The sequence below is a fragment of the Xyrauchen texanus genome, chromosome 12 (genome assembly GCF_025860055.1).
Source record: "Xyrauchen texanus isolate HMW12.3.18 chromosome 12, RBS_HiC_50CHRs, whole genome shotgun sequence".
NCBI lineage: Eukaryota > Metazoa > Chordata > Actinopteri > Cypriniformes > Catostomidae > Xyrauchen > Xyrauchen texanus.
Genome location: NC_068287.1, coordinates 19,228,241 through 19,254,680, shown reverse-complemented (window position 1 = coordinate 19,254,680; position 26,440 = coordinate 19,228,241). Strand labels below are relative to the sequence as shown.

The 26,440-nt window shown below is 39.9% G+C and overlaps 1 protein-coding gene across 1 annotated transcript in view; it reads right to left on the bottom strand.

Moving 5' to 3' along the window:
• LOC127652384 (protein sidekick-1-like) overlaps window positions 1-26,440 on the bottom strand; it is a 495,188-nt gene that overhangs the window by 182,414 nt on the left and 286,334 nt on the right. The window contains 1 exon segment of the mRNA XM_052138488.1: window positions 12,772-12,905. Within this exon segment, the coding sequence (XP_051994448.1) occupies window positions 12,772-12,905 (134 nt within the window).

Below are 26,440 nucleotides of genomic sequence, written 5' to 3'. Positions count from 1 at the left end.
GTGCCTCCCAAGCCACACCCACAGAGGATACTGAGGACCAGTTGGTCTCCAAATAGACATTGATTTCAGACTTTAACATTTGTTGAAATTCAGGATTTTGCAAAAGGGATACATTAAAGCACCAACTATATGATTTCCTTTTCTCCATATGTCGCAACACCTCTAAACTTACCAGGGCATGATCTGAGACTGAAATGTTTCCAATTGAGCAATCAGCAACTGATGAAATGAGGGACATAAATATCTGTAAGACCAAGATTTTTACACACCCTGTGAAGCATCAATGTTGCTCTAGTGGGCTTACACACTTTTGCTTCACTACGATCAAGGACCTTCGTCAGCATTGCCATCATGTTCGACAGTTGACACTGAATCTCTTCCACCACATCTGCCAAATTGAGTCCCTGGTCCAAGGCCTCAGGAGGGGATTCAGCTTGAGCACGTAAGTGTGTTGTAATGTCTCCAGAGCGAGAGGATTTTGAATTCTTTGACATATTGTCTTCATAGAACAATTATGGAATGGAGCATATTGAATCCCACTGGTTTATTACTCAAAAAGCATTAAAACCATCAAAGTGCACAAAGCTTACAGTTCACATGTCCAAACATTGCATAGAGCCTAGCGACCCGGTACCATTATTTTAATACATATCAGAGCCAAATAATTTTCATTAAAGTGATGGTTCACCCAAAAATTAAAATTCTATTATAATTTACTCAAACTCATTCCATCTCGGATGTGTATGACTTTTTTTTTGCTTCTGCTGAATACAAACGAAGATTTTTAGAAGAATATTTCAGCTCTGTAGTTCCATAGAATGCAAGTGAATCGTGATCAGAACTTTGAAGGTCCAAATATCACATAATGACAGCATAAAAGTGGTCTTCTGAAATTATGAAATCACTTTTGGTGAGAAACAGATCTATATTTAATATTTATTTACTTTAAATCTCTACTTCCACTTTCACTTTCATCATTTATAATCAACAGTTTTCAGTTTCAGATGCCATTGTAGACTTTTAGTATTCACAATCAGCTATGATTAATTTAATCAATGAGTGAAAGTGTCAAATAACAGAAAGTCACTGAGATTAAGCAAAAAGTATTTGGCTGGTCATGTGATTCTAACACGGCAGCCCCCATGTGTGGACCCTCTCCATGTAGAATAAAACAGCTTTTATAAGATTAATTATATGACTGGAGTGTGAGTGCTCATTATTTTCCACTTATATTGCAAAATTACAATTCATGTCTTTAGGAGTTCAACTTTTTTGGATGAAGTAAAAGTTACTGAGTGCACCTTTAAATATTGACCACATCTATCATATAACTTCTGATTTAATCAATGGAATAATATGGATTACTTTTATGCTGCCTTTGTGATTTTTGGAGCTTAAGATGTTTGGTCATCATTCACTTGCATTGTATGAACCTACAGAGCTGAATTATTCTTCTAAAAAGCTTTGCTTGTGTTCTGCAGAAGAAAGAAAGGCATACACATTTGGGATGGCATGAGGGTGAGTAAATTATTAGACAATTTTTCATTTTTGGGTGAACTATCCCTTTAAGTCTGACTCACTTACTGAACCTTAAGTTAGTTAACCTTGTCTGAAATAAACCAAGAGCTATTTCTATTTAATACTGTAAATAAGGCTCAGAATTACAGTTGAGACACTGACTGGATATTCAAATTACAATGTATGGTTAAAAATGCAAACTGAAATTGCTTTACAATCTACTATGGGTAATTATTGCGACCACAATGTTAGATGCAAAACTTAATTCTTTGTGTAATTGGAAAGAGTGAATGTCTCAAATGGGAAAATACATGTTGTATTTGATAAAAAATAGCTGAATGAATGAATGAATGAGTGAATTAATATGTTAACACATTTTGTGTATTAGTATTTAAAAAAACAAATAGTTATCACCAATTATTGCACCTATTTGGTTACAACCCCATTTATACTGCCTTTAAAGAGTCTGTACTGCATTAAAAAGTCTGTGTAAAAAGAACTGTATTCATCTTTTTCTAATTTGTTATATATGTTCTGCTGAAATCTGAAATGATCATTTGGCAACAGACTTCTGGCTGAGGGCTGTAAATTCACTAAGAATTGATTTCAAATATCTCTTTATCAACAGTACTAGAAGAATCGTAAATGAAACTGTTCAAAATCACAAACTAAAATCATTCAAATTCCTTTCCACCAAATAACAGCCACCAGTTTGGATTCCCATCCTGCTGACCAGTGGTAGGCTCTTCACCCAGAATTTGGCAGCAAACAACTGAACAATTTTACACCGAAGGACATTGCTCTATCACTAAACAACAGGCTAAATGACATTTTCTGGAAGAGACACTAGTAGAGAGTTGTCAGGCTGATATGCGAGGACAGGCATGCCAGCTGATGCTGTTGGGTTGTCTCATATTCAGAAGTGATATCTGCTTTACTTATTTTCCCAAAAATACACCTGATATTTGCAAGGCTGGCATGCACACAATTGCTCAGTATCTAATCGCACATATTTACAGGCTCATTTGGCAAAGGCTCTGCAACTGTTGATGTAATCATGTTACTCTTGCTCATACTGTTTGCAAGAAAATGCAGTGTCATTGAATTAGAATTTGATTATTATTCTGGCTACTAGCTACACATCCGGCATGGGGCTGGCGTGTCGTTCGCTAATGCACATCTTTTGGTCTTGGGTCACGAGTATGCCACTGTGGATTGTCTGCTGTGCATTTCCTCTGTTGAATTTAGTCACAAAAACACAATTAAATTTGAGCAATGAATGTCAGTGACTACGTCTTGCTGATAAAATTGTACTCCGGGGGTTGTAAAGTAAGAGACATAACATTGTGGTTGTTAATAATGATATAGGTGACTTTATACAACACTGGAATGGATTGTCAACCTACTAGCAATTAATAAGAGCATATAGTTAGGTGTCAAATTTATGAGCCAATAAAAGGAAAAGAAAAAAAAGATATTTATGGAATTGGAAAATGTGAATGCATCAAATTGGAAAATTGGAAATAAATCTTGTGAATTAGAAACAATCTGGCGAGTATTAAGTATAAACTAATAACAAAGAAGAGATAGGGACTCAAACTCAATGGACTTCAGACTTGACTCAACAGTAATTACTTTGAAATGACCTATGTGGGTTGATTTACAGTGGAAGTATCCCAGATTTTACAGTATACACTTTTAGATATACAATATTATGTATTTTTGAAATTACGATTTTTGAGACTTGAGACTGGCATTGTACTGGAACTTGCGATGAAAGACTAAATACATGACTCAGACTTGTCCATCAGAGAATTTTAGACTTGACTCACATCAAAACACATACAAAAACAGTACAAAAAGTGTTAAACATTTTTGGTTTGTAGTCCATTGATTCAGCAGGAATGTGTTTGTGTTATCTTTGTCTCCAGGTATTTTAAAGGTTAAATGTCAGATTTGTTTTTTGTTAAAATATTTTCTCCTATTCAGAGACTATAAGTAAGCAATCCATGAGTTAAATTCTGCAGTAGTGTGCTTAATCATTTTTGGTAGAACATTAAGATACTGCAATTGAGGAGGAAATCGAGGCTGGGTCCTCTGGGTATATGTAATTCATTCTTCTTTACTTTGATGATTTGTCCTCCATTACTTGAAGCAAACTATAAAAAAAAAAGCAATGTCATTCTGCAAATCTTGTGGAGAACAACAAAGAGGTGTCGGTGTTTGACAGATAAGGCTGTTGTGATTTGCCTCCCATTATCAAGTGTGTTATCATCTTTAAAAATGTTAGGAGCGTCGCTTAAGCTATAAACATCTACTATCTCGAAACCTGACAGCATCTTATTATATCTCTGTCAAGAGTTGTTGCAAGCACCAAAGCCCGGTGTGTCTCTCACACATTAATGAGGAGAAACGGCGTATCTTTCGAGCAGATGGTCCATCAGAGCGCCTCAAATCGCTTGCTGTCGCCACCTATCAATCTCTCTGCAAATTACAGGTGACAAGTTTTCAAATATATGATATTACAAACTAAACATGATCTCCCAGGAGGCCTATTTGCTTAAAATATAGCCAATTAAACAAGGTGCTCAGTGTCAGGGCTGAACCCCTCATCGGAGCAGCAGAGCTAATTTGAAACTCCACAAGGAAATCAGGCGGTGGAGGTGGATTAAAGGGGAGGGAGAGGGAGAATATTCTTGTGAGGATGAAGGCGATAATAACAATAAGTATAAAAAAAATAAAAGCAGATAACATGGGGAAGGAGGCGCTGCTTTAATCATATTTAGTCTCTTGGGTCAGCTTACGGCACAGGAATGCCGCTTTTGTTTGAATGTAATCTGCCAGTAGGAAGGGCATGATACAAATTTATTGAGGTGTTCATTAAATCTTAATGACACTGTACTCGGAATATTCTGCGTGCTGGATTTCTTTCACATATCCTCCCCCGATGATCCAGCTGGATCACCAAATGCTGTGACTCGCTAGCAAGTGGAGAGCCGCGTGGGAAACGAACTTGCAATAATAGCCGCAGGTGGAAGTGTTTATCACATAGCACTGACTGAGCGTGGCATAAATTTGTCCCTGCAGCAACTGTAGTCGCTCATTCAAAACAATGTAGAAATGTTATTATATTCCGCAGGCCTTGAGGGACAATGTTTATATATAAAAAAAACTGGTCTTTCAGGCTCACAGGTGATCTGTTGCACCAAACACTGTGCCTTACAAGTTAAAAAAGGAAGGAAGGAAGAAAGAAAGAAAAAAGGAAGGAAGGAAAGAAAGAAAGAGTGGCTATATTTATGGAATTATAGCATACTAATAAGTGCTTACTACATACTGTGCATATAATGTGTCTATGTGTGAAACCGCATGCAGTTTAGTATAATAAACAGAAGCATAATACATTGTTGTAACATGAACTTTGAAAGATCATGTAAATCAAAGCTGCTTTGAAACATTTTGAGTTTTTCTCATAACAATCTACTGATAAATGCAGTGCTGTTGTTTAAGTTACTTTATTATAGATATCTGCTTTATGTTACCATTGTCAGACACTTTTGTGTCCAGTGTTGGTAAGTTACTCTAAAAAAGTAATGAATAAATAACTACTAATTACATCTTCTACAGTGTAATTAGAAAACTGTAATAATAATTCTGTCTGAAAAGTAATTGCATTACTTATTACTAATTACTTTCTAAAAACCTTATCAACCTTGACCAGATGAAAAATACAAGGATAGATATTAAAATTTTTAATTCTTTCAAATAAATCATATAAAATCAAATACATTATTCTTTGAATTGGCCAAAGAGTTTAAGGGGGCTGCATTAAATTTGAAAACATACATTTTAACATTAGACTTTACATTTCTTTTTTAAATTCACTATTGTTTTATATAGAATTGTTCTATAGTTTATACAGTATTTAACACAATTACATCAGAAGTAACTGTAATTAAATTACTGAAAAATTAAGAGTAATCCCTTACTTTTTAAATGTAAAAGTAATTTAATTACAGTAATTACTTAGTAATGCATTACACCCAACTATGGTTATGTCACTTAAGATTTCAAATAATTTTATGTTGAATCCTTGAATAAGATCTAGCGGGAAAAAAATGTGTGGGTGGCGTTTTAAAAAAAAAAAGAAGTATAATCGTATCGCAAGGCTTCTGCATCATACCGTATTATATTGTGAGGGTTCTGCATCATATTGTATTGTGAAATTTGTGTATAGTTACATGCCAGATATCATTTCAGAAATAAAAATTATGTCTGCCCATTTTCAATCATGCATCTTAAATCTTGGCTGATCAAAACAATAAGTCTCTTAAATATGTAAAAAATTGTGGGATATATTACTTTCTGTTTATTAAACACACTGAACATGGAAGGTCAAATTGAGTACTTAGCACAGTATTATGTGTTGTAAACTGTACATTTTTGCAAATGTTTAAAATATGCTTACGTAAAATGTACTTACAAGGGTAGTTGGTAGTATTTTTCAGAACAAGTCGGGGGGAGGAAACCACATTAAAACATCATATGATCTGTGAGGGAGCATGAAACAACACTTGGAAGGGCCTCCAATGAATTTTTCACATCCACAAGTCTGTTGTCAACCATGCACATTTGTTCTGTGATTTCAATCTCTTATGTGCATAATTTCTAATCGGACGAGTACAAAAACAGCATTGCCATGTTCTGATGGAGAATAGTTTGTTGATACAAAGGACAGGTGAAGTACAGCTTTGATCATGTCTGTGCAAAAACAAGCATTTTGGGAAATGAGGAATGATTTTCCTTCCTAAATCCTTTTTTTCTTCTTCTAAAAATCCAAGATGTTGAAAGGCAGATGGGCCTAGAAACACAGACAGATTTCCTTGAAAGGCATTTTCAGTGTACCCATGAGATATCTAGGCAGAGCTCTATGTTTAGATTCTGTGTCCACTATGAATGCAATATCTACTCGCATAACAGGGCAGCACTGTTGTAGTTAGAAAGCAATGTTGCATCTTGATTCTCAAAATAAAAACCACAGTGAAAAAAAAGTCACCAAATTTAAACCACAGAACAGCACCCTGAGCTGGCGTTGTTGATTCTTAAACTATAGCTCTTTTCCAAAGCCTTGTGAGCTGCCTTGGCATCAAGTGCCTACATAGAGCAGCATTCCTGGAAAGCCACCTGTAGAAATAAAGTGTACTGTGAGACTCAATGTAATTTAACCACACTGAGACATCACACAATGAACACCTCTCTGCAGAAGTGCCAGCTCTGTTTTAAAATGGTGGATTATTATTTCAGCCGAGAGAAATGAAACAGAACCGAGCACACGGTTGCCTCCAAATGAGGTCATTAGTAACAGCAAATAATGACTGAGCTGGTTAGTCGAAGCCCATTTGCTTTCAAATATATCAAGTTGCAGCAAAAGCTAAAATGCTCCCTTTGCCAGGGAAAACGACAGACAGGCAGCATTCAGATAAATGTAGTGTACCAGAGGAACCCCATCCACACGATTACTATGATTGATTTTGAACTTAAAACCATTGCGCTAAAATTTTATATATATTTATATCAAAATATAACCTTCAGAACAAATAAACAATCTAGATACAGTTCTGAAGAAAATGTGAGTGTTGCTCAAACTAGCCACCATGATTCAAGGATGTTGTGAGTGTTTGCCAGAACACTGATCTGCAGTTGCTAAGGTGTTCTGAGTATGTGCACAGACAATTTAGCAGAGACAGGCCACTTCTATTAAAATGAATGGGAGAAATTGGAATGCCTAATGAAGAACGGAAGTCCTGCCTTACAGGTAAAAAAAGCCAATGGATGTTGAAAGGAAGTTCCGCCTTACAGGTAAAAGAGCCAATCACCTTTTAGATACAGACATCGCCTGACCATTAACTAAAGAATGTGCATGTGCATTAGCTAGACAAGCTGGGAATAACATTTTATGATTGCAGTGTTGTAAGATTTTACTTCTGATTTTAAATATGTTCTTTGATTGTAATCTTGACCTAATGTTTTAGAGATTTCGGTCTTTCTCCATTCAAGTAGATAGGAGCTGCTCTTGTATACCGCTTGTTTACATAGAAAAATAGCTGCCTGACAGCGTTCCAAAGATGGCCACTAGTGGACTGACTTGCTAAAAAAGACTTTGGTGTGTCTGTGTGTTTTTTAATGATGCAATGTGATTAGTGTTTTGGGGTTGCTAGCATTGCTATGCAGTTGCTTTGGTGTTCTTAGTGTTTATAGCATGATGTTAAGTGATTGGTGTTTTGGGTGGTTAATGGGGCATTGCTAGGTGGTTGCTAAGGTGTTATGATTGTTCTTTTTTGCATGATGCTATATAATTGGTGTTTGGGTGGTTGTTAGGACATTGCTATGTGGTTGCTAAGATGTTCTGAATGTGTTTTTTGTTCTGAATTGATGTTTGGGTGGTTGCTACCCTGCTAAAAAGACCAGCTTAACCAGCATACAATTCCCTTGATGGTCTTGACTGGTTTATGCAGGTTAGTGCTGGTTTGGTGCTGTTCTAGATGGTGGACCAGTATAGCCATGCTTTTCATCAGAAAAACTTAGCTGGTGAAGCATCCTATGTTATTGGTGTTTTGGGTGGTTGCTAGGGCATTGCTAGGTGTTTAAGTTGTTCTGGATGTTTTGCTTACTAGCCCAGTTAAAAAGAGTCCAACCCAAATCTGAATGATATTCTCGTCCCTATATATGGCTTGGGTCCCTTCTTCACTGCAAATCTATGGGATTTGTTTGCCCACCAGGAAATAAACATAAGTCATATTGCTTAGCAAAGAAATAGAACAGCTGTCCTCAACAAGCCATATGATTTCAGGTACCATGTCTTTACCATAAATTGTGTGGGACAAATTAAGTTTCATACTTGATGTTAGTTGTTCAAATCCCTAAACCTCCATCACTGCCTTACAAATCATCACTATTATAAAGTGTAACCAATGTCAGAGTTCTTAAAGAGAGGTTGTTTTTCTTTGCTATTTTCATTGCACTCGAGTTACAGTACAGCTTTGAGTTAATGTAAATAGACCTTATTCAGAGAAGTGCTATCTTTGATCTTTTAACGTGAATGAAAATGAGGCTGTGAGTGATAGGCTAACCCTCTCTTCAATAACATGCACTTTATGAAGCTAACAAAAAGCTTCAAGATCACATCTAATTTTCCAAAACTCGTGTTATCTGGAGTTTTTGTCAACTGCAATTTCTTGGAAAGATATTTTTTTTTCAATGTTTCGTCAGCGGAAGGATCCAAAAACACTTTAAAGAACTCTACAACCCATTGAAGAGACTGTATGTCTGCCCCTTACAGCCTCATTGTCATTTCCATCAAAAATTAAAGATTGCCCTGCTGTGAATAAGGTCTGAAAGAGTGGATTTACCCCAGTCTCTTCAGCCTATTGATGAGTTGATGAATACATTTACTAGTACTGTAATTATTATAATCAAAAGGTAATCAAAGCATTTTTAGTCATGTGCATTTATACTGGTTATGTTATAATTATGAATTTGTGTGACTGAGTAATGCAGTTAACACTGCTTACTCTTTTAGTCTGGCTCCCAGAGAGTGAATATACATGTGAGTTGCAACTATTTCATTGATCATTTATTTAATTTAAGAGTTTCATTGTGTTTAAGATTAAGGTCATTAAATGCTGACACAAATGCTTTCTAATTTATTCACACAATTTTTTTTTTTTTAATAATTATTACATAATCACCTATTCTATAACCATTTGATTCTATATTAATTCACACATTAGTAATTGATGAGTAATTGAAGATATTTTAGTTATGGTTTTTATAACATTAGTTATAAGTTTTAAAAAGTTTTTATATGGTTCATAAAAGCAACTACTGCATACAACATATCTACCTCATGTAATCATTGAACAGAAACATCAAATTTCTTGATGATTTTAATGTCATATTGAGAGATTATGTGTCTAATTAGGCTTTCTCTTTCTCTGTGCTCTGTCCTAATTTCCCGCAGATGATGTGGAGGCCCTGCATTCCATCAAATTTTAGGGAGAAAGCCTCCCATCCAAGAGGAGATAGCGCCTACCTGTTGCAATGTCTAACTCATTCAGTGTTTGGATTGTTTATGATACCCTATCTGTAAAACCAATGATGGGAACTTGATTAATATTATGGCTAACTAATTATTGTTTGCACAAATTTGGAAAGAGATTATATTTGTAAAGTGCTAAAATGTTTGAACTAAGTGACCTATCAGAATCTTAGAAAGTATTGTACTGTGACACCTATAATTAGTTTTGCATTTGACTATAATTGATTGTGAATGTTTTTGAATGGGTACTTTTTCCCTTTCCTTTTTTTTGTGTCTTTCTCATTTGGGCTTCTTTTTCTCATTCTACTTCTGTCTTTCTGAACTCCATTGTCTTGTGATACTTATTGGAACTGCAGAGAACAATCAGTAAACTCTCTTTCCATTGATTGCAAACTTGATTCTGAGTTTTATTCCTCAATATTCATATTGGGGACCCAGCTGTTACCCCCTACAGGTCTATCCTTGGCAATATTTGAAAATGAGGAAGAACTATAAGGGCAGTCTTGATATTTGAATTCTACATTACACACATAAAGGCCAGGAGCAGCTTCCAAATTTAATTTCCATAAGTGTACCAGAAAAGTATTTCAGGAGCATTGCCCCCCACTGTATACTCTTTATTCCCTGTCCATATCAGTTTGTGTTTACTAGCTGAAAGTGCAAAGTGTAGAATGAGACTTTCATGGAAAATGCTACAGTGCAGTCACATGATGATAGACCCCTTCATCAGTGCTCGTCGCAATTGTTTCTCAAATATCAGGGGAATTAGCACTTCAATGGGGAAATTAATTAACTGCTTGATTTCAACAGTGCCAAAAAAGCTTCACAACCTAACAAATCCCTGGTTCTGAAACAGCTATATACACACAGATTGATACACGTTCATTATGATAACGCTATTGTACCGTATCTGTATCCTATTCACTCATTCAATGATAATAATTTGATGTGATAATCTAAAAGCCAGAGCTGTTGAGAAACAAATGATGAGGGAATCAATAGCTTTCCTGCACTAAGGCTTTTACTAAAGACTAGCTTAAATGCACTACATTCAAATGGATATTAAAACTCATAATTTATTTAAATTATTAACTTCACAGTTGGTATAGAAGCTCAGCACTGGTCTTTCTTTACTAGCGGTCTCCAGCCTTCTGTTCATTTATATCAAGCCCGAAATTAATATGTTGCTTTCAAATGGTTTTGAAAACAAATGATAGTTCCATGTTCCTTCATTTCACATCAGATTCTAGTTTTCTGGCATTGATTTCCCACAGGGAGGGATTAACTCATGGATGGGTGGGGATTTTGCCCTTGGCCATTGTCATGCAAGATTCAGTGCCCCTGTAGAATTTGCTTCTACTTGGATGCCAAGGGGTAGTTGTTTGTAATGTCTGATCAGAAGTGTCCTATATAGCATAGGTACGCCTCTGAGATGTCTTTTTCAGATCTTTTCATCTGGAAAGCAATCACAATCTAATTACAGTAACATCTGCTAAACATCAGATTTACAATCATTATAAATCATAAATGTCTCAAAGACAACTGCTGAATATCTTATTGACATCTGAGACATACTTATTGTCATTCGTCTTATATACGTTTTGCAGATGAGCAAACAACATAAAAAAAGACTTCTTCCAGATTTATACATATAAATCAAATAGGTATCTGGGTGATGAACGTGTGCTATCAGGGATCTGTTGTGTTGTAGCTGATCATATTTCTAAAGCTTTTAAATGGACAATAAAGTATAATGTATTGAATTATAGCCCTAGAGAAAAATATTCAAGCTGGTCTGTTGGGTGTTTTAAAATGGCAAAAATGGAGGTTACATTGAGGCACTTACAATGGAAATGAATGGGGCCAATTTTTAGAGGGTTTAAAGGTAGTTATGTGAAGCTTATAATTTTATAAAAGCACTTCTTGGGTTTGATGACAACATCGTCATGGCAATAAAGTCATAAAATTGACTATAACTTTACACAGAAAAGGTTAGTAAGCGATTTTATCACACTAAAATCATGTTAACACGCATATTGTTTATGTCTTGTGGCTTTACTTTTAAAATAGTGAGTATTTTAACGTTTACATATTGGTCCCATTCACTTCCATTGTAAGTGCCTCACTGCAATCCAGATTTTTTTTAAGAAAAGGAGGGACAAGTTGAAATAAATTTGTGTGGTTATCTACATAATGCTACAAATGCTGTTGACTGAGCTTAACTTGTATAAACCTAGAATATTCCTTTAATTTACATTTTCACTCTTAAGACTACATTAATCATTAAGCAATAATGTAGCATTGCCAATCAGACACCAAATACAGCCTACAGCCTATGCTTAGATGTCTAATGTGGAATGGATTCTTGGGAGGGGACACACACATTAGTATTGTCTAAACAGACAACACCCAGTAGCACCTGCTGAAGCAGCAATGACAACAGTGACCAAAACATGTCCATCTAGTGAATCCAAGTGTCCCTAGAACAAACTGCTTCTCTATACTTTGTAATTCTGGGGATGTCCTCCCTTACTGATAAATGTGCTGCATTACACGGACCCCTCAAGGAATGGGCACCCCCACATATCTACATGCCTCAGCTTTAAAATGTAAAATGGAGAACATCCTTGCTGATGAGCGCTTCTGAAATGAGTACATTAAAGCTAAAGAGTTTTTTTTTTCAGGTGTTAAAATACTTTCTCTTATCCCACCTAATATGCAGTGTCAAACATAAGTAATCCATTCATTGAATCCATCCATTCATTCACTCCAAAAAAAATGTAAACACTGTGGCGATATCAAAACATTTCTCTGTTTGTTTGAGCATCCCAACCAGACCAACACAGCTAAACTAGCCCAACCAATGATACAAGCTATCTGTTTATTGAACATGGCAGACCGGGGAAGAGTCCGGGAGACCTGTCTGAAAATGTTTGCTATTCCGTTTGGTGACGCTAGTGGCACAGAAATGACATACTTCCGCTTTATCGTGTGCCGGCAAATGTGGTCAAAAACAAAAGAGGGAGCTGACAAACCAAGGGCTATAATTCCCCTGTTTGGTCGATAGTTCTGTCTGGACAGTATCAGTTGTGCACCATTTGACATTAGCTGCAGGGTAATAGAAATGATATAGTGAGATTAATTCCCCCTCTACTTACCTGCCACATTCAGGTAAATGGATGGGCTTGTCTTGTTTTCTCCATTCTTCTCATTAACAGCTTGGACATAGTACCTCCCGGCATCCGCTGCGGCAATGGCAAGCACCACAAGCTGGTTGTCCAACGTAATGGCTCTGTGGAGAGTAAAAAAAGCAAATGAAATACAGCTTTGTTAAACCATTATCGACAATTAGTCTGGTACCCTAACAAATTTTGCAAGTCGAATAGAGTGACAGCATTTTAATTAGTGCTTAACTGATGTATATTGGGTTCCATAAAACTATCTTTGCTGAACTCTGTGCACCCTGGGTTTGAATGGAAGGTGTCTAGTGTGGAAGAATTTCATTGGGCCATGAGTGTTTTCAATGTACCTGATCCCTCATTCTGACACAGGCTGAGAATCAATGAACAGTAAGGGTCATTACAGACAGAAATACAGCTGTGGGTGGGAATAAACCTACAGGCTAGTAAGTGAGAGGGAGACACAGGCAGCTCTGAAGTAGTTAAATGAATAGTTCTCCCAAAAGTGGGAGTCATCAATTACTCTCCATCATGAAGTTCCAAACCTGTTTGACATTCTTCTGTAAAAAACAAAAGCTGAATTATTTAAAAAATATTCTCTTTTTCATATAATGAAAGTGAATGAGGACTGGGACTGTCAAGCTCTGTATGCTACATTCTTCGTTGTTCAGTAAAAATCTTGACATCTGCACTAGCTCTTTTGTTTGTTTAGGAGTCATACAAATATTGAGATTTATTTTCTGTTTTTCATATATTTGTTAAAAAATATATTTCAGTCAACAAAAATAGTATTGTTAAATTGTGTTAACAATAATAACACTGATCCCCAGTCCGTATTTACTTGATAGCATGAGAAAAGTAGCATTCTTCCAAAATTCACCTTTTGTGTTCCATGGAAGAAAGAAATTCAAACAGGTTTGAAATGACATGAAGAGTAAATTACACCAGAATTGAACATTTTGGGTGAACTATTCCTTCAAAGTTTTCACAATTGCTAAGACACATTTTTGGAAACCTTCACCGATTGGCTCTTTAAATACAAATCTTCAAATAACATTCACAAAACCCCTGACTCTTCTGGTAAAATCAACCAATCGCCTCAAAACCATTTAATCAGTGCTCAAAATCAAACAATGCTTTCAGATCATACACACATCCAGTCAATATATAAACACTACAGAGCATTCATTAGACACTACATTAAAAAAATGGAGAACACAGCGTCCAGGGCATGTAATTACAGTGAATTAGTACAGTGAATATGTTGTTACTGCAAGTAATTACTGCAAGTAATTCAATATTGAATGTCTGTATATTCTGCACTTGCATACTGTAAAAATACAGTAGTCAAACTGTAAAAGCCCAAAACAAAGAAAACTGCACATTACAGTAAACTCAAAAATATTGTCAGTGAGAGATTCATTCTGCCTCAACATCACGTCATCGTACATTTTGTACAATTTGTTTGATCACATCATTAGAAACAAGCGTGAACAATTTTGAGTCGTTGTGTGTAAAAGATGACAACTGAGTTGTAGTTGTGTTAAACTTTTGCCGTAAGTGCATCACAGTAAGAAATGTGTTTTAGTGAGTGACAATGTGTTTTACAAAAAAAGTGGATGAGATTTGAAAATGGTGTCTTACTACCTGATCTTGTTTACGGTTTTGCCAAAAGAGTGATTGATTCGACAAATGGATTTAGGCCACTGAGCATTTGGTTCATAGAATGGGGTTTAGTGTTTTATCAATTCAGAAAAACTGTAAGCGAAGTTTAATGCTGTCTGATTCAGACACTCATAGGCTGATGACAAAGCATCTGCTGTTGCTCTAATGATTAATCAGAACATGCCACACTCCATCCATCAAAATGAAAATTGCAGGAAAGACACTCAGTGGCAGATGTGTATCATTATCAATTTATTCAGGTGCCAGTCTCCCTGTGCTCCTTGAAGACCAAATTACCATCTCAAACTGGTGATGTGCCATGGAGAAAGAAGTGCTTTGATAACCCACCACTACACGTAGGTTGAATGGAATTGTTTTCCCTTTATTTCCGCACATGAAAGCAAGTATGGATTGCATATCTCCAGCCCTAACTCCTACTCCTCATGCATAGTCTCTCTCCGCCCTCATTTTTTTATTAATTGATGACATCATCAATTACACATCACTGCTGTCTAAGAGATTTTCTGCTCAGGCGTGACCAATGCGAAGGAAGCCCTTGAGATGCAGAGCACGACTTGGGCATGCTTTGAAACGTATTAGTTTCTCAGCTTGATGGGACCTGTGGCATCAACCTACACGCCAGGAGTACAAGTGCTGCATTCATTACCGATTTCTAAAACAGTTCCCTTTACAAAAAGCTTCACTTTGATGCTGCGCTGCTAAGCGCTATGGGGAACAACTCTAGCTGTGAACCGAGCTGAAATAGTGTGTGTAACACGTCAATGAACATTGACCGGAATTTATAGCCTCGGCTGATGTAATCATTAGATGCACCTGTGGCCAGGCTATAAATGGATACGTCACCAGGTGTCAGTCAGAAACTCTTTTTCAGAGCGATTCTGTTTCTGTGTGTTTCACAAACCCTGTCAAAACTTTCTTTCCTCTGTTAGAAGTTAGAATCAGTTAGGCAGTGTGCAGTGAACGTTGTTCTCTTTTCTCTTCTGTTTAGAAAATATTATATATATATGTTTCTAAAAAAGAATGAAAAAAAAGAGAGAATGACTGAAAGCCGCAAACGGTGCGTGTTCCCCTCCTCTCGCTCTATAGCTGAAGACGACACACATCAGTTTTTGCTGTTTGTTTGGGGGTAAGAGCACGCTGCTCTCGCGTTGCAGCAGGGCGTGCATTTTATTCAGGATGCGAAACACCCGACAAACCCCTCAACAGGAAGTGTTAAAATATAATACCCATCTCAGAGATCCTGGCAGCGTGGAAACTTCTGCCGGATATATTCTTTTCTGTGGGTCTTATAAGGGCGTCAGGATTTAATTCACTCGCCGCTTTTCCGTGTTTCAACGGCGTGTTCTCACTACCGTAAACCGGATTTCTTTTTTGTAAAAACAAAAAACTCAATCTCCTGGTTAAAGGGGCCATGGTATGTGTTCCCCTTCCAGAGAGAGAGTTAGGTTATTACACTAAATACTTCCCGTTTCCCATGGAGGGTGAGGGGTGGTGTCTGGCTTAGATCTTAAAGCTTGAACTACCCGTAGGTGTTCAAGTCCAAGATGATGCCTGTCAAGACGGTCATGTCTCAAGCCCTACAACTCGTTTGGCTGGTCACCATCGATCTTATGACGCACTTCTATACTTCATTTAGAAGTTCTGCCACAACATGGAAAGTTCCTGAGGTTCACTTCCGGGGGCAAATTCTTCCATGGTCAGGTTCTTTCACTCAGCCTAGCCCTTTTTACCCGCACATTCACAATGCATGATGTAGCACTGGCTCCTTGCGACTCCGGGGCATCTGCATTCTGAATTATGTAGACGACTGGCTGATCCTAGCGCAGTTCCAGGAACTGGTAGTTCAGCACAGGGACATCGTCTTAGCTCATCTGTTTCTCTGGGGTTGAGGCTCAACGCCAAGAAAAGCGTCCTCTCTCCCACTCAGAACACTGTCTATCAGGGCATCGTATGGAGTTCAATCACAATGTGGGCACAACTGTCTCCCGCTAGTATTGAGTCCATTCAGATCACCCTGAGCAAAGTCAGTCTAGGTCAAGGTTGCACTGTTTTCAGTATCAACGATTTCCAGGTCTCAGGGCGAACGCGTCCACGGTGATCCCTCTGGATCTTCTGCTCATGAGACCGTTTTTGTTGTGGCCAAAAGCCAGGGGATTTCTTCCAAGGGCCAAAACCCCTAGGCTAAATAGGGTTACGCGCCTCAGGCTTCGTTCCCTTTCTATGTGGTTTAGACCCCGGTTTTCTGCCTTGGGTCCCACTCTTGGTGCGTCTTGTTGTCGCAGACTGCTAACGACAGACGCTTCCCTGATGGGCGGGGTAGCGGCCTTAAGTGGTCGTCCAGCTTAAGCAGATAAGAGGGTCGTCAGCTCGGTTGTCACAGTCACTGTCTCGGGTTGATGGCTGTATTTCTGGCCCTGAAATACCTCCTCCTGAGGCTGCCATGTCTTGGTGCGGGTGGACAATACAGCGGTAGCCTCTTACATAAATCATCAAGGAGACCCACGTTCTTGTCAGCTGTATTTCTGACACGTCGGATTCTCCTTAGGGCCCAGGGCAAGCTCCTGTCACTCAGGTCAGTTATATCCCTGGATGCCCGTATATGGGAGCAGATTTACTGTCCAGACAGAAAATACCAACGGGGGAGTTAAGAACTCCACCCTAAGGTAGTAGTTGGCCAGAGTTCAGCCAGCAAGGGTTTTTGCCTCTTACTGATAGCACCAGCTGGCCGAACAGGGCTTGGTTCTCGGAGCGAATTTCTTCCCTCGACGGCTCGCCTTGGGAGATTCCGAAGAGGAAGGATCTTCTATCTCAGGCACAGGGCAATATTTCATCCCTGCCCCGAATTGTGGAATCTTTCATGTTTGGCCCCTAAGGGTACCAACTGAGGGACACAGGGCTCTCTCCTGTGGTTATCGAGACCTTTTTAAATGCCGGGCTTTTTCCACTTGGAACAAGTTTGGGTGAGATCTTAGGGCAGAAGAGGATCTCTTCGCCTCTATGAATAGCGCAATGTCTCCTCTACTTCTCCCTGAAATCACCCAGCCCCCTTGGGTCTGGACGTTAAGACACATACATGACCCAGAATGCGTCTGTATGCGTTTCTTTCCCTGGTTTCTCTGCTCTCGGGAGTCGTGGCAATGTTCACCAGCAAGGGTCTTGCCTCCTATTAATGGCGCTGCGCTGGCCGAACAGGATATGTTTCTCGGAGTTAATTCCTCTCCTCGACAGCTCGCCTTGGGCGATTCCGAACAGGGAGGACCTTCTCATCCTTGGCCCGAATTGTGAAACCTTTCATGTCTGGCCCCTGTAGGGTACCAAATGAGGTTCACAGGGTTTTCTCTTGAGGTTATCGAAACCATTTCAAGTGCTAGGGCTCCCTCAACTTGGAACTGATCTGGGTAGATTTTACAGGGCAGAAGAGGACCTCTTCGCCTCTGTTGATAGCACAATGTCTCCTCTACTTCTCCCCGAGTCGCCCAGTCCCCCTCGGGAGGGGCTGAACGTAGTAACGCAAATGCGCCTGCATGCGTTTCCTGCTACTACAGTTCTTATTACAGAACCAGCTAACTGCCAGTTTGCTTCAGTTCTGGATTTTCTGTAGAAAGAACTGTCAGCGGGCACTTGCCTCACCACAGCCAGGTTCTATGTGGCCACTGCGGTTTGCCACGGCTTGGTGGGCGGGGTGCCCTCAAAGAGGCATCCTCATTATTGCCCGGGCCTACGAGGCGCGCGGTCAAGCTTCGCCAGTAGGTTTCAGGGCGCACTCTACCAGAGGGCTCTCCTCCTCTAAAACCTTGGCTAGAGGTCTCCCTCTGCAGCAAGTTTGTGATGCGGCAGGTTGTCCTCTCTGCACACATTCATTAGATTTTTATAGTTTGGATGTTTTGCCACTCCGGGCTCTTATTCCCTTGAGTCGACATCTCAAGCTCATGTCTGGACAAGTTTGTGATGCGGCAGGCTGGTCCTCTCCGCTCACATTCATCAGTTTTTATGACAAGTTTGTGTTGCGATAGGGTTCTCTTCGCACACATTCATCGAACTTTATGGGCTAGATGCTTTGCTACTCCGGACTCTTATGTCCTTGAGTCGACATCTCAGCCCATGCCTAAACAAGTTTGTGATGCGGCAGGCTGGTCCTCTCCGCTCACATTCATCAGTTTTTATGACAAGTTTGTGTTGCGATAGGGTTCTCTTCGCACACAGTCATCGAACTTTATGGGTTAGATGCTTTGCTACTCCGGGCTCTTATGCCCTTGTGTCGACATCTCAGCTCATGCCTGAACAAGTTTGTGATGCGGCAGGCTGGTCCTCTCCGCTCACATTCATCAGTTTTTATGACAAGTTTGTGTTGCGATAGGGTTCTCTTCGCACACATTCATCAAACTTTATGGGTTAGATGCTTTGCTACTCCGGGCTCTTATGCCCTTGAGTCGACATCTCAGCTCATGCCTGAACAAGTTTGTGATGCGGCAGGCTGGTCCTCTCCGCACACATTCATCAAAATTGAATGGTTTAGATGTTTATGCTACTCCGGGCTCTTATGCCCTTGAGTCGACATCTCAAGCTCATGTCTGAGACCTCTCGTGTTTTTGTGAGTACATTTACATTTATGCATTTGGCAGACGCTTTTATCCAAAGCGACTTACAGTGCACTTATTACAGGGACAATCCCCCGGGAGCAACCTGGAGTTAAGTGCCTTGCTCAAGGGCCAAAGGAGTACTGCATGAGTGCAAGGACATTAAAAATGGTAATAGAATGAGTTTTGAAGCGATTCATAATGTTTCTTTACCCTGTGTTTGATTGTGTATTTATTCCCACAGGGTGTGTCGTAGAAAGTGTATGTCCATTCGCAGCTTTAGTGAAAAAATTAGGTATGTTCAATAAACAGACGGTTCCATTTGCCTGTCATTTCTGCTTTTCTTTAAACATTTATCATCCTTTTAGCATATGAATATCATGGTGTCGCGTTGCGTATGGTGTGGACAGACAAATTGCCCATCGCTGGACTCTTGTTGTGTCTTGTCTGGTTAGGACAAGCTGTTAGCTGGTTTCCCAGCTTGGCCAGGCTGGGTCAACCAGCTAAGACCAGCAAACCATCATAGGCTGATTTAATTTTTTTTGTCCTTGTTGAACATAAAATGGCAGTAACAGCAATAAGATAAAGATACTCATGTTCAATTAACAGTTACATTTATTATTAAAATGATCAGAATAAACAAATTAATTATCCTAACCTTATTAACCTTTTCATGATTAGGGTCTAATTCCCCTGCAGTGACTTATTTTTGCACGTGACACTGCACAACAGGTAGAGGTGGGCAGTGTAGAAGAGAATATATTTATTTATTTTATTTTAATTTTTGATTTCTTGTAATAAAAAAAAAGTAAAATACTGTATATAATATAGTAAACATGTGAACAAATGGGTTATGTCTGCTGTACTGTATTTGTTTTATTTCGTTTTTACCAATGTAAACAACAAATGAACTGTAAAATTTGTATTGTGTTATTTAGTGATGAGTTGGATCTGGCAGCTTGTAACATTACTGGCTGTTGCAGAAACACATGTGTGACACTACTTGCGGGCCCAGTTACTAACCGTCACATATGTGTGACAGTACATATGAAAGGGTTAACATCTTTTAAATTGTCAAAAAACTGCAGTCAAAATATACGTTCACTACGCATACTTTGCAGTTCACATTGATGGGTCGATAATTAACGATATGTTAATTTTGAACAAATCTTTTATATGACTCAGGAATAACAAGTAGTCTTCGAAAGTGATTTATTCATTTTGTTGTGGCCGTGCATGCAAAAAATATATAGTTCATGTTTTGTTCATCTGACACGTGACAGCCACATAGGTTCTGTACAGGAAACAATGATTAGTTCACCTCCTGAGTGTAGAGGAAGCAGAAATGATCAGGTCACCTCCCAAATGGGTCTTTGGTATGAGTCTTTCGTTCATTTGAAACATGACAGTAGCATAGGCTCTGTATTGGAAACAGAAATTAGTTCTACTCTCAACCTTCCTTAAATCCATGCAGTTAATTGGGGTTAATATTTGCCCTCACAGTTACACAAAGTATTTCTTGTCTCAAAGTTTAGCTTCTTCATTTATTGCAATTTATAACTTTGTGAATATTTTTGTCTTGATGGTTGTTTTCCATAACATTGAATTTGGCAATAAGATTAGTTAATGCTTTAAACATTATCTGAAGGATCACATTCATAAAGCAAGATGCTTTAAATTCAAGCCAAGTCCTAAACTGTTTATTATGGATTTACAATTGTAATCTTCTTTTAAGAAAATATCATAGACTACAAAGGCTATGAGGAAACCCCATATTATTGGCTTGTGATAATTGTGATGTATGTCCTTCTTACATTATGTTCTTGTTGTTAACTGTAGACCCAAATCAAGTATGCTTTTGAATTTACTGTTAGTCATCTAAGACCATTTTAATTTATTTTTACACTTGGTAGAGAATATCTTGTAAACACTTCCTGCATTAAATAAATAAAAATGATTCTTCATCAAAATTGTATGATTTTAAAAGTTATTTACTGTCACACTGACATGTATTGATCATGATACAAACCCCTGAAACATAGTAAACTGTAACATGTAAAGAGAAAATCAATGACGGACCAGTGATTGTCACTCATGAATGAATAGTTTCTTCTGTGCTTATCCTAGTAGCTGTCAGGCGACAAATGAATGAAAGACTCAGATCCAAAGACCCAGTCGGGTGGTGAACTAGGCCTAATCATTTCTGTTTCATGTAAAGCCAATGTGGCTGTCATGTGACAAATTAACTAAATAACTTAAATAACGTTTAGTTCATTTAGCTGAACACGATTTGAAGATCCAGGTCAGTAAAATGTTCCAATCTTTCCATCAATAGTTCACAGTGTTAGTAGTAATTTTATAATGGCAGATCATCCAATGAGAAAAATCTGTTTTATAAAAAAATAAAATAAAAAAATAGGTAGAAACTACAGGACTGTCTGAGCTTCAGCAGCAAACAACATCGACGTGTAATTAGACTGAGCATCAGTTCTGCTTAGAGCTCCTTTTGCTGTTCCATGATTAAGTGAAGATTAACATAAAGAGATCCATCAAAAGTCTGCAGATGCTTGGGTGGGGTGGGGTGGTTTGGCGGCTACTGATGAGGATGCATTACATCGCTGTCTGCACCCTGACACCTGGCTGCAGATCCGAGATGGTCCGCATCTGGGAAATAAAGGCACCCTTCACAGATGTCAGTGGTGGCTTTAAAAGGTCAGAGCAGCCTGCCTTGATGGACTTTTAATTATTAAATATGCAAAGGCTGAAATGGCTTGGCAAGCATCAGAGCTTCTGCATTGATGTGTACATAAACAGCTCACCTTCATGATGATTTAAGGGCCTAATAGCGGTGCGTGTGATCCTGCGACACGGTGTAATTTTGCTGGAAAGGTTTGTAAAATGCGAAAGGCAGAGGCTGAGCATTTACCTGGTTAATGCTGTGAGCAGTATCCATGCGACCTGTGTATAAAGCGATTTTATGATTAGTTTAGCTAGTTTGGATTCCATTACAATTGTTTAGATAAATGACCCCTGCTCAAGGTTTGGTAAACAAAGCACAGTGGGAAAGTTAATGGGACAGTTTTTTTCTGATCCCCCAGGACTCTTTGATATCAGCCCACAACTTATTAAAAATGCATGTTGGGAGCCACGTGAAATGTTAATCCAATTGGAAAGGTGTTGGGAAGCACAGGTAATCTAAATATTCAAAGAGAATGGCCATTTCGATATGTGGATAAGGCTGTGCACCTGCCAGGCGAAAGCATCAATACAAATCGCGCCATAGTCGTTTAACGGCCAGCCCTTTTCAATATGAGAGAATCAAATCTAAAGATCAATTTACTGAGATACGCTCTGTCAATAATATCATAACACTTTTTTAGCTTCTCCATTTTAAAAACTAAAGGAAAAATAGCTTTTTTGTAGCGAAAAAATATAATTGGCATAACAGAAGACAAATTACTCGGGAGAGTTTTCAGCAAATTGTTTATCTGCTGCTTTGGTGGGACATGTCTGTATGCAGTTCATTACAGTCAGAGGAGCCATTCACATTATAAAGCCTAAGAAGAATGGGCATGTCGGTAGGGTCCAGAACCTAATTCTCTCGGGCACTGGACAGACCGCTAGAGAGATATTACATTAATCAACATGGCAAGAACTGGTTTAGAGAGTATTTGTTTTCATTTACTGCCATAAATTACACTCTCAAAATAGGTAAACCAGTCTGAGATGTATGACAAAGTAATTAAAATGTCAGCAACTCATATTGTGCTCCTAGTTGCTGGGAGCCCAGCTGTGTACATCATCGTTACATTTTGATTTGTGATGCTCTCGGGCCTCTGAAAAGTTTCACCCACATCTGAGAACAGAAAAGCCTACCGCATTGACACCTCGGTTGCAGGCAGACAAACAGAAGCCTCGCTGCCCTGAGGTGTTGTGACCTGGAATTATGTCTGATTCATGTAATATGTAGTGTTCAAACTTTGCCTCAAAGGTATGCTGCAAAATTACAGATCAAAGTAAAAATGGAGGGAAACTATTTGGCAAGAAATATTCTGTGGGTCTGCAGTAAAAAAAAAAAAAAAAAAAGACAGTGTAAGTATCTGTTAAGCTCAGGCTATAAAGCAGAAGAACTAATAAAAGTACTTTCAGGCACCTTCTGAGATGAGACGACAATGGGTACAAGGTGAGATTAGATGAGACAACATGAGAAGAATGGAGATGAGAAGAATAAGTGGAGAAGAGAAAATACAAGAAGAGAAGAGATGAGAGGAGAGATTAGAATTCCAACCATCTTTATTGAGACAATTGCACCCTAATACATCAGTATCTTTCACATTGTTAGACTCTCATTCAAGCCAAATTAAAAACTATTTAAAAAATATAATAGATTAAAAGTATAAATATATGTATTTTTCTAAATCTAGATGTTTTGAACAAAACTGTTCTTCATCAATTCAACTTAATATTTTCCTTTAAAAAACAATTTTCTATAAAAGTTATCAACAAGATTAGGAAATCTTCTTGTATTTTCTCTTCTCTTCTGGTCTCTCAACAATTCATAGTAGGAAAATTCCATTTTGCAACGGAATCCATTAACATTTTCTCTGGATCCACTCCACCCATCCTCAGTACATTGTTTTCCCTAGTAATCAAGTTCTCCAACTTTGCTGTACCCAAAACGTAATTCAACTGACAAAAAGTTGTCTTTCATGAAACTCTACACTTCACTCCTCCTATAAAAGTATGTTCAGAAAAACGTATCGGTTACCTAACGTAACCTCGGTTCTCTCTAGATGAGGGAACGAGTATTGCGTAAGCTAGCTTACGCTACGGGAAAGATTCATCTTTTCTGAGATATTGAAGCCAAAAAAAAAATTATCCTTAATTTTTGTATCCATTGTCAACGCAGTGCGGCAGCTGCAGACCTTGAGCGGGCTAGCTAGCGAGCTCATAGGTTGCTCTGTGGCAACTGCTGCAGCCTATAGACGAGCTTGGGCGAACTCGCATCCAATGAGAGGCGTCCGCGAGCTCACTGCATCAAAGCCCGCCAAAATGGGCGTGACTAGAGTGCATATAAGCGTAGTTCGTAGGCTGGAACCCTGGTTTTCATTGACTGAAGCGAAAAGTCGCTCGTGGCGCGAGCACGGCCGGCTACGCAATACTCGTTCCCTCATCTAGAGAGAACCGAGGTTACGTTAGGTAACCGATACGTTCTCTTCACGAGAGGTTCTCTCGTATTGCGTAAGCTAGCTTACGCTTCACGGGAACCCATTGTCAACGCCGTCGCGCTCAAGCATCCACTGTATGAGCCCCAGGGAATTAAGGGGGACCGGGGAGCCCTTATGAGTGGGGAAATAATATTTGGCCGGCAAGAATGCGGGTCATTGATTGTGTAATACATAAGCACATAGTGGGAAGGGAGCGACAGAGCGGCGGTGCCGGTCTGTGTGGAATGTGTCCCATCAGTGCAGCTCACCAGGGAGCTGTAGCGTATTAAACCGCTAGTAGTTTTGCCTGCAGAGCGGGCACTTCCATATTGTAAAATCTGACAAAGGTGGAGGGAAGTCCATCCCGCTGCCACACATATGTCGTGAATGGAAATCCCGCTGGACCATGCCCACGAGGATGCCATGCCTCTAGTGGAGTGAGCCCTAATGCCCAACGGGCATGGCAGGTCTTTGACGCGTATGCAGCAGCAATAGCGTCCACTATCCATCTAGATAGTGTCTGTTTCGAGCGGCGAGACCTTTGGTGCGCCCTCGAGCGAAACGAAAAGCTGCTCGGAGCGTCTGAAAGCAGCGGAGCGCGCAGTATACAATCTCAGTGCTCTGACCGGGCAAAGGAGATTGGCGTCGCGTTCAGCTATCGGTGCTGGCAGCGCCGATAGGGAAATGACCTGTGCTATGAAAGGAGTACCGATCACCTTGGGAACATAGCCGTGTCTAGGCTTTAAAATGACCTTGGAGTTACTTGGTCCAAACTCAAGACACACAGGCTGACAGACAGCGCGTGAAGGTCTCCCACACGTTTGACTGATGACAGGGCAGTCAGAAAAACGGTTTTGAGTGAAAGGTATTTCAAATCCACGGATTGAAGTGGTTCGAAAGGGGGCTTTCATAGTTTCGAGAACTATAGAAAGATCCCAGATAGGAACCGATGGGGGCGCGGGGGTTCATCCTTCTAGCTCCCCTGAGGAAGCAGATGACCAGCTCGTTTTTACCCCATGACTGGCCGTGCAGGGGTTCAGCGAACGCCGCAACGGCCGCCACTACACTTTGAGCGTGGATGGGGATCTGCCCTTATCCAGCAGCTCTTGTAGAAATACTGAGCAGCGACGACACCCCACATGTCCAGCGGGTCCAGGTCTCTGTCGGTGCACCATTTTGAGAACACAGACCATTTTGACGCATAGAGTCTTCTCGTGGAAGGGGCTCTAGCGTGTATGATGGTGTTTATTACTCCTTCTGGCAGAGCGATGGGTAGTCGTTGATCACCCACGCATGCAGCCCAGCGCTCTGGGTGGGGATGCCAGATTGTGCCGCGAGCTGAGAGAGGAGATCTGCTCTCACTTGGATGGGCCACGGCGCTGTCAGTGACAGCTGTGTAAGCTCCAGGAACCATGTCTGATTCTCCCAACGCGGGGCTATGAGGAGCACCGAGTGACGCGTTTCCCTGATCCTCTGCATTACCTGTGGCAATAGCGAGATGGGAGGGAAGGCGTAAGCGGGCGTCTGGGCCAGTCCTGGGCCAGCGCATCCTCGCTTTCAAGAAAAATATTGGGCAGTGAGAGTTCTCTTTGGACGCTAAAGAGGTCTATCTCTGCTCTGCCGAATAGGTGCCATAACGTCTGGACTGTTTGAGCGTGCAGGGACCATTCCCTGGGGAATATTGTCTCTGGACAGTCTGTCGGGCCGTCGTTCAGGTGGCCTGGGACGTGCGTCAGCCCTCAGCGGCGCAGGTGGCACTGGGACCAACTCAGTATGCATTTTGTCAGATGGAAGAGATTCCTGGATCTGACACCACCCTGACGGTTTAGGTAGGATACCACAGATCTGTTGTCCGAGCGGACCAGGACGTGGTGACCCTGAATGACCGGGAGAAAGTGCACGCGGCGTACTCGACCGCTATCATTTCCAGACAATTTATGTGAAGGAGCTTTTCCTGAACTGACCATAGGCGGAAAAACGGAGAGCCCTCGCAGACCGCGCCCCAACCCGTGTTGGACGCGTCTGTCGAGATGACTTTTCGGCGAGATACAGCACCCATTGTCACTCCCCGCTGATACCACTCGGCCACTGTCCAGGGCTGCAGAGCTGATATACAGGTCTGAGTCACCTTGATGGGCTTTAGCCAATGCTGAAGCGGGCGCATGTGCAGTAAACCCA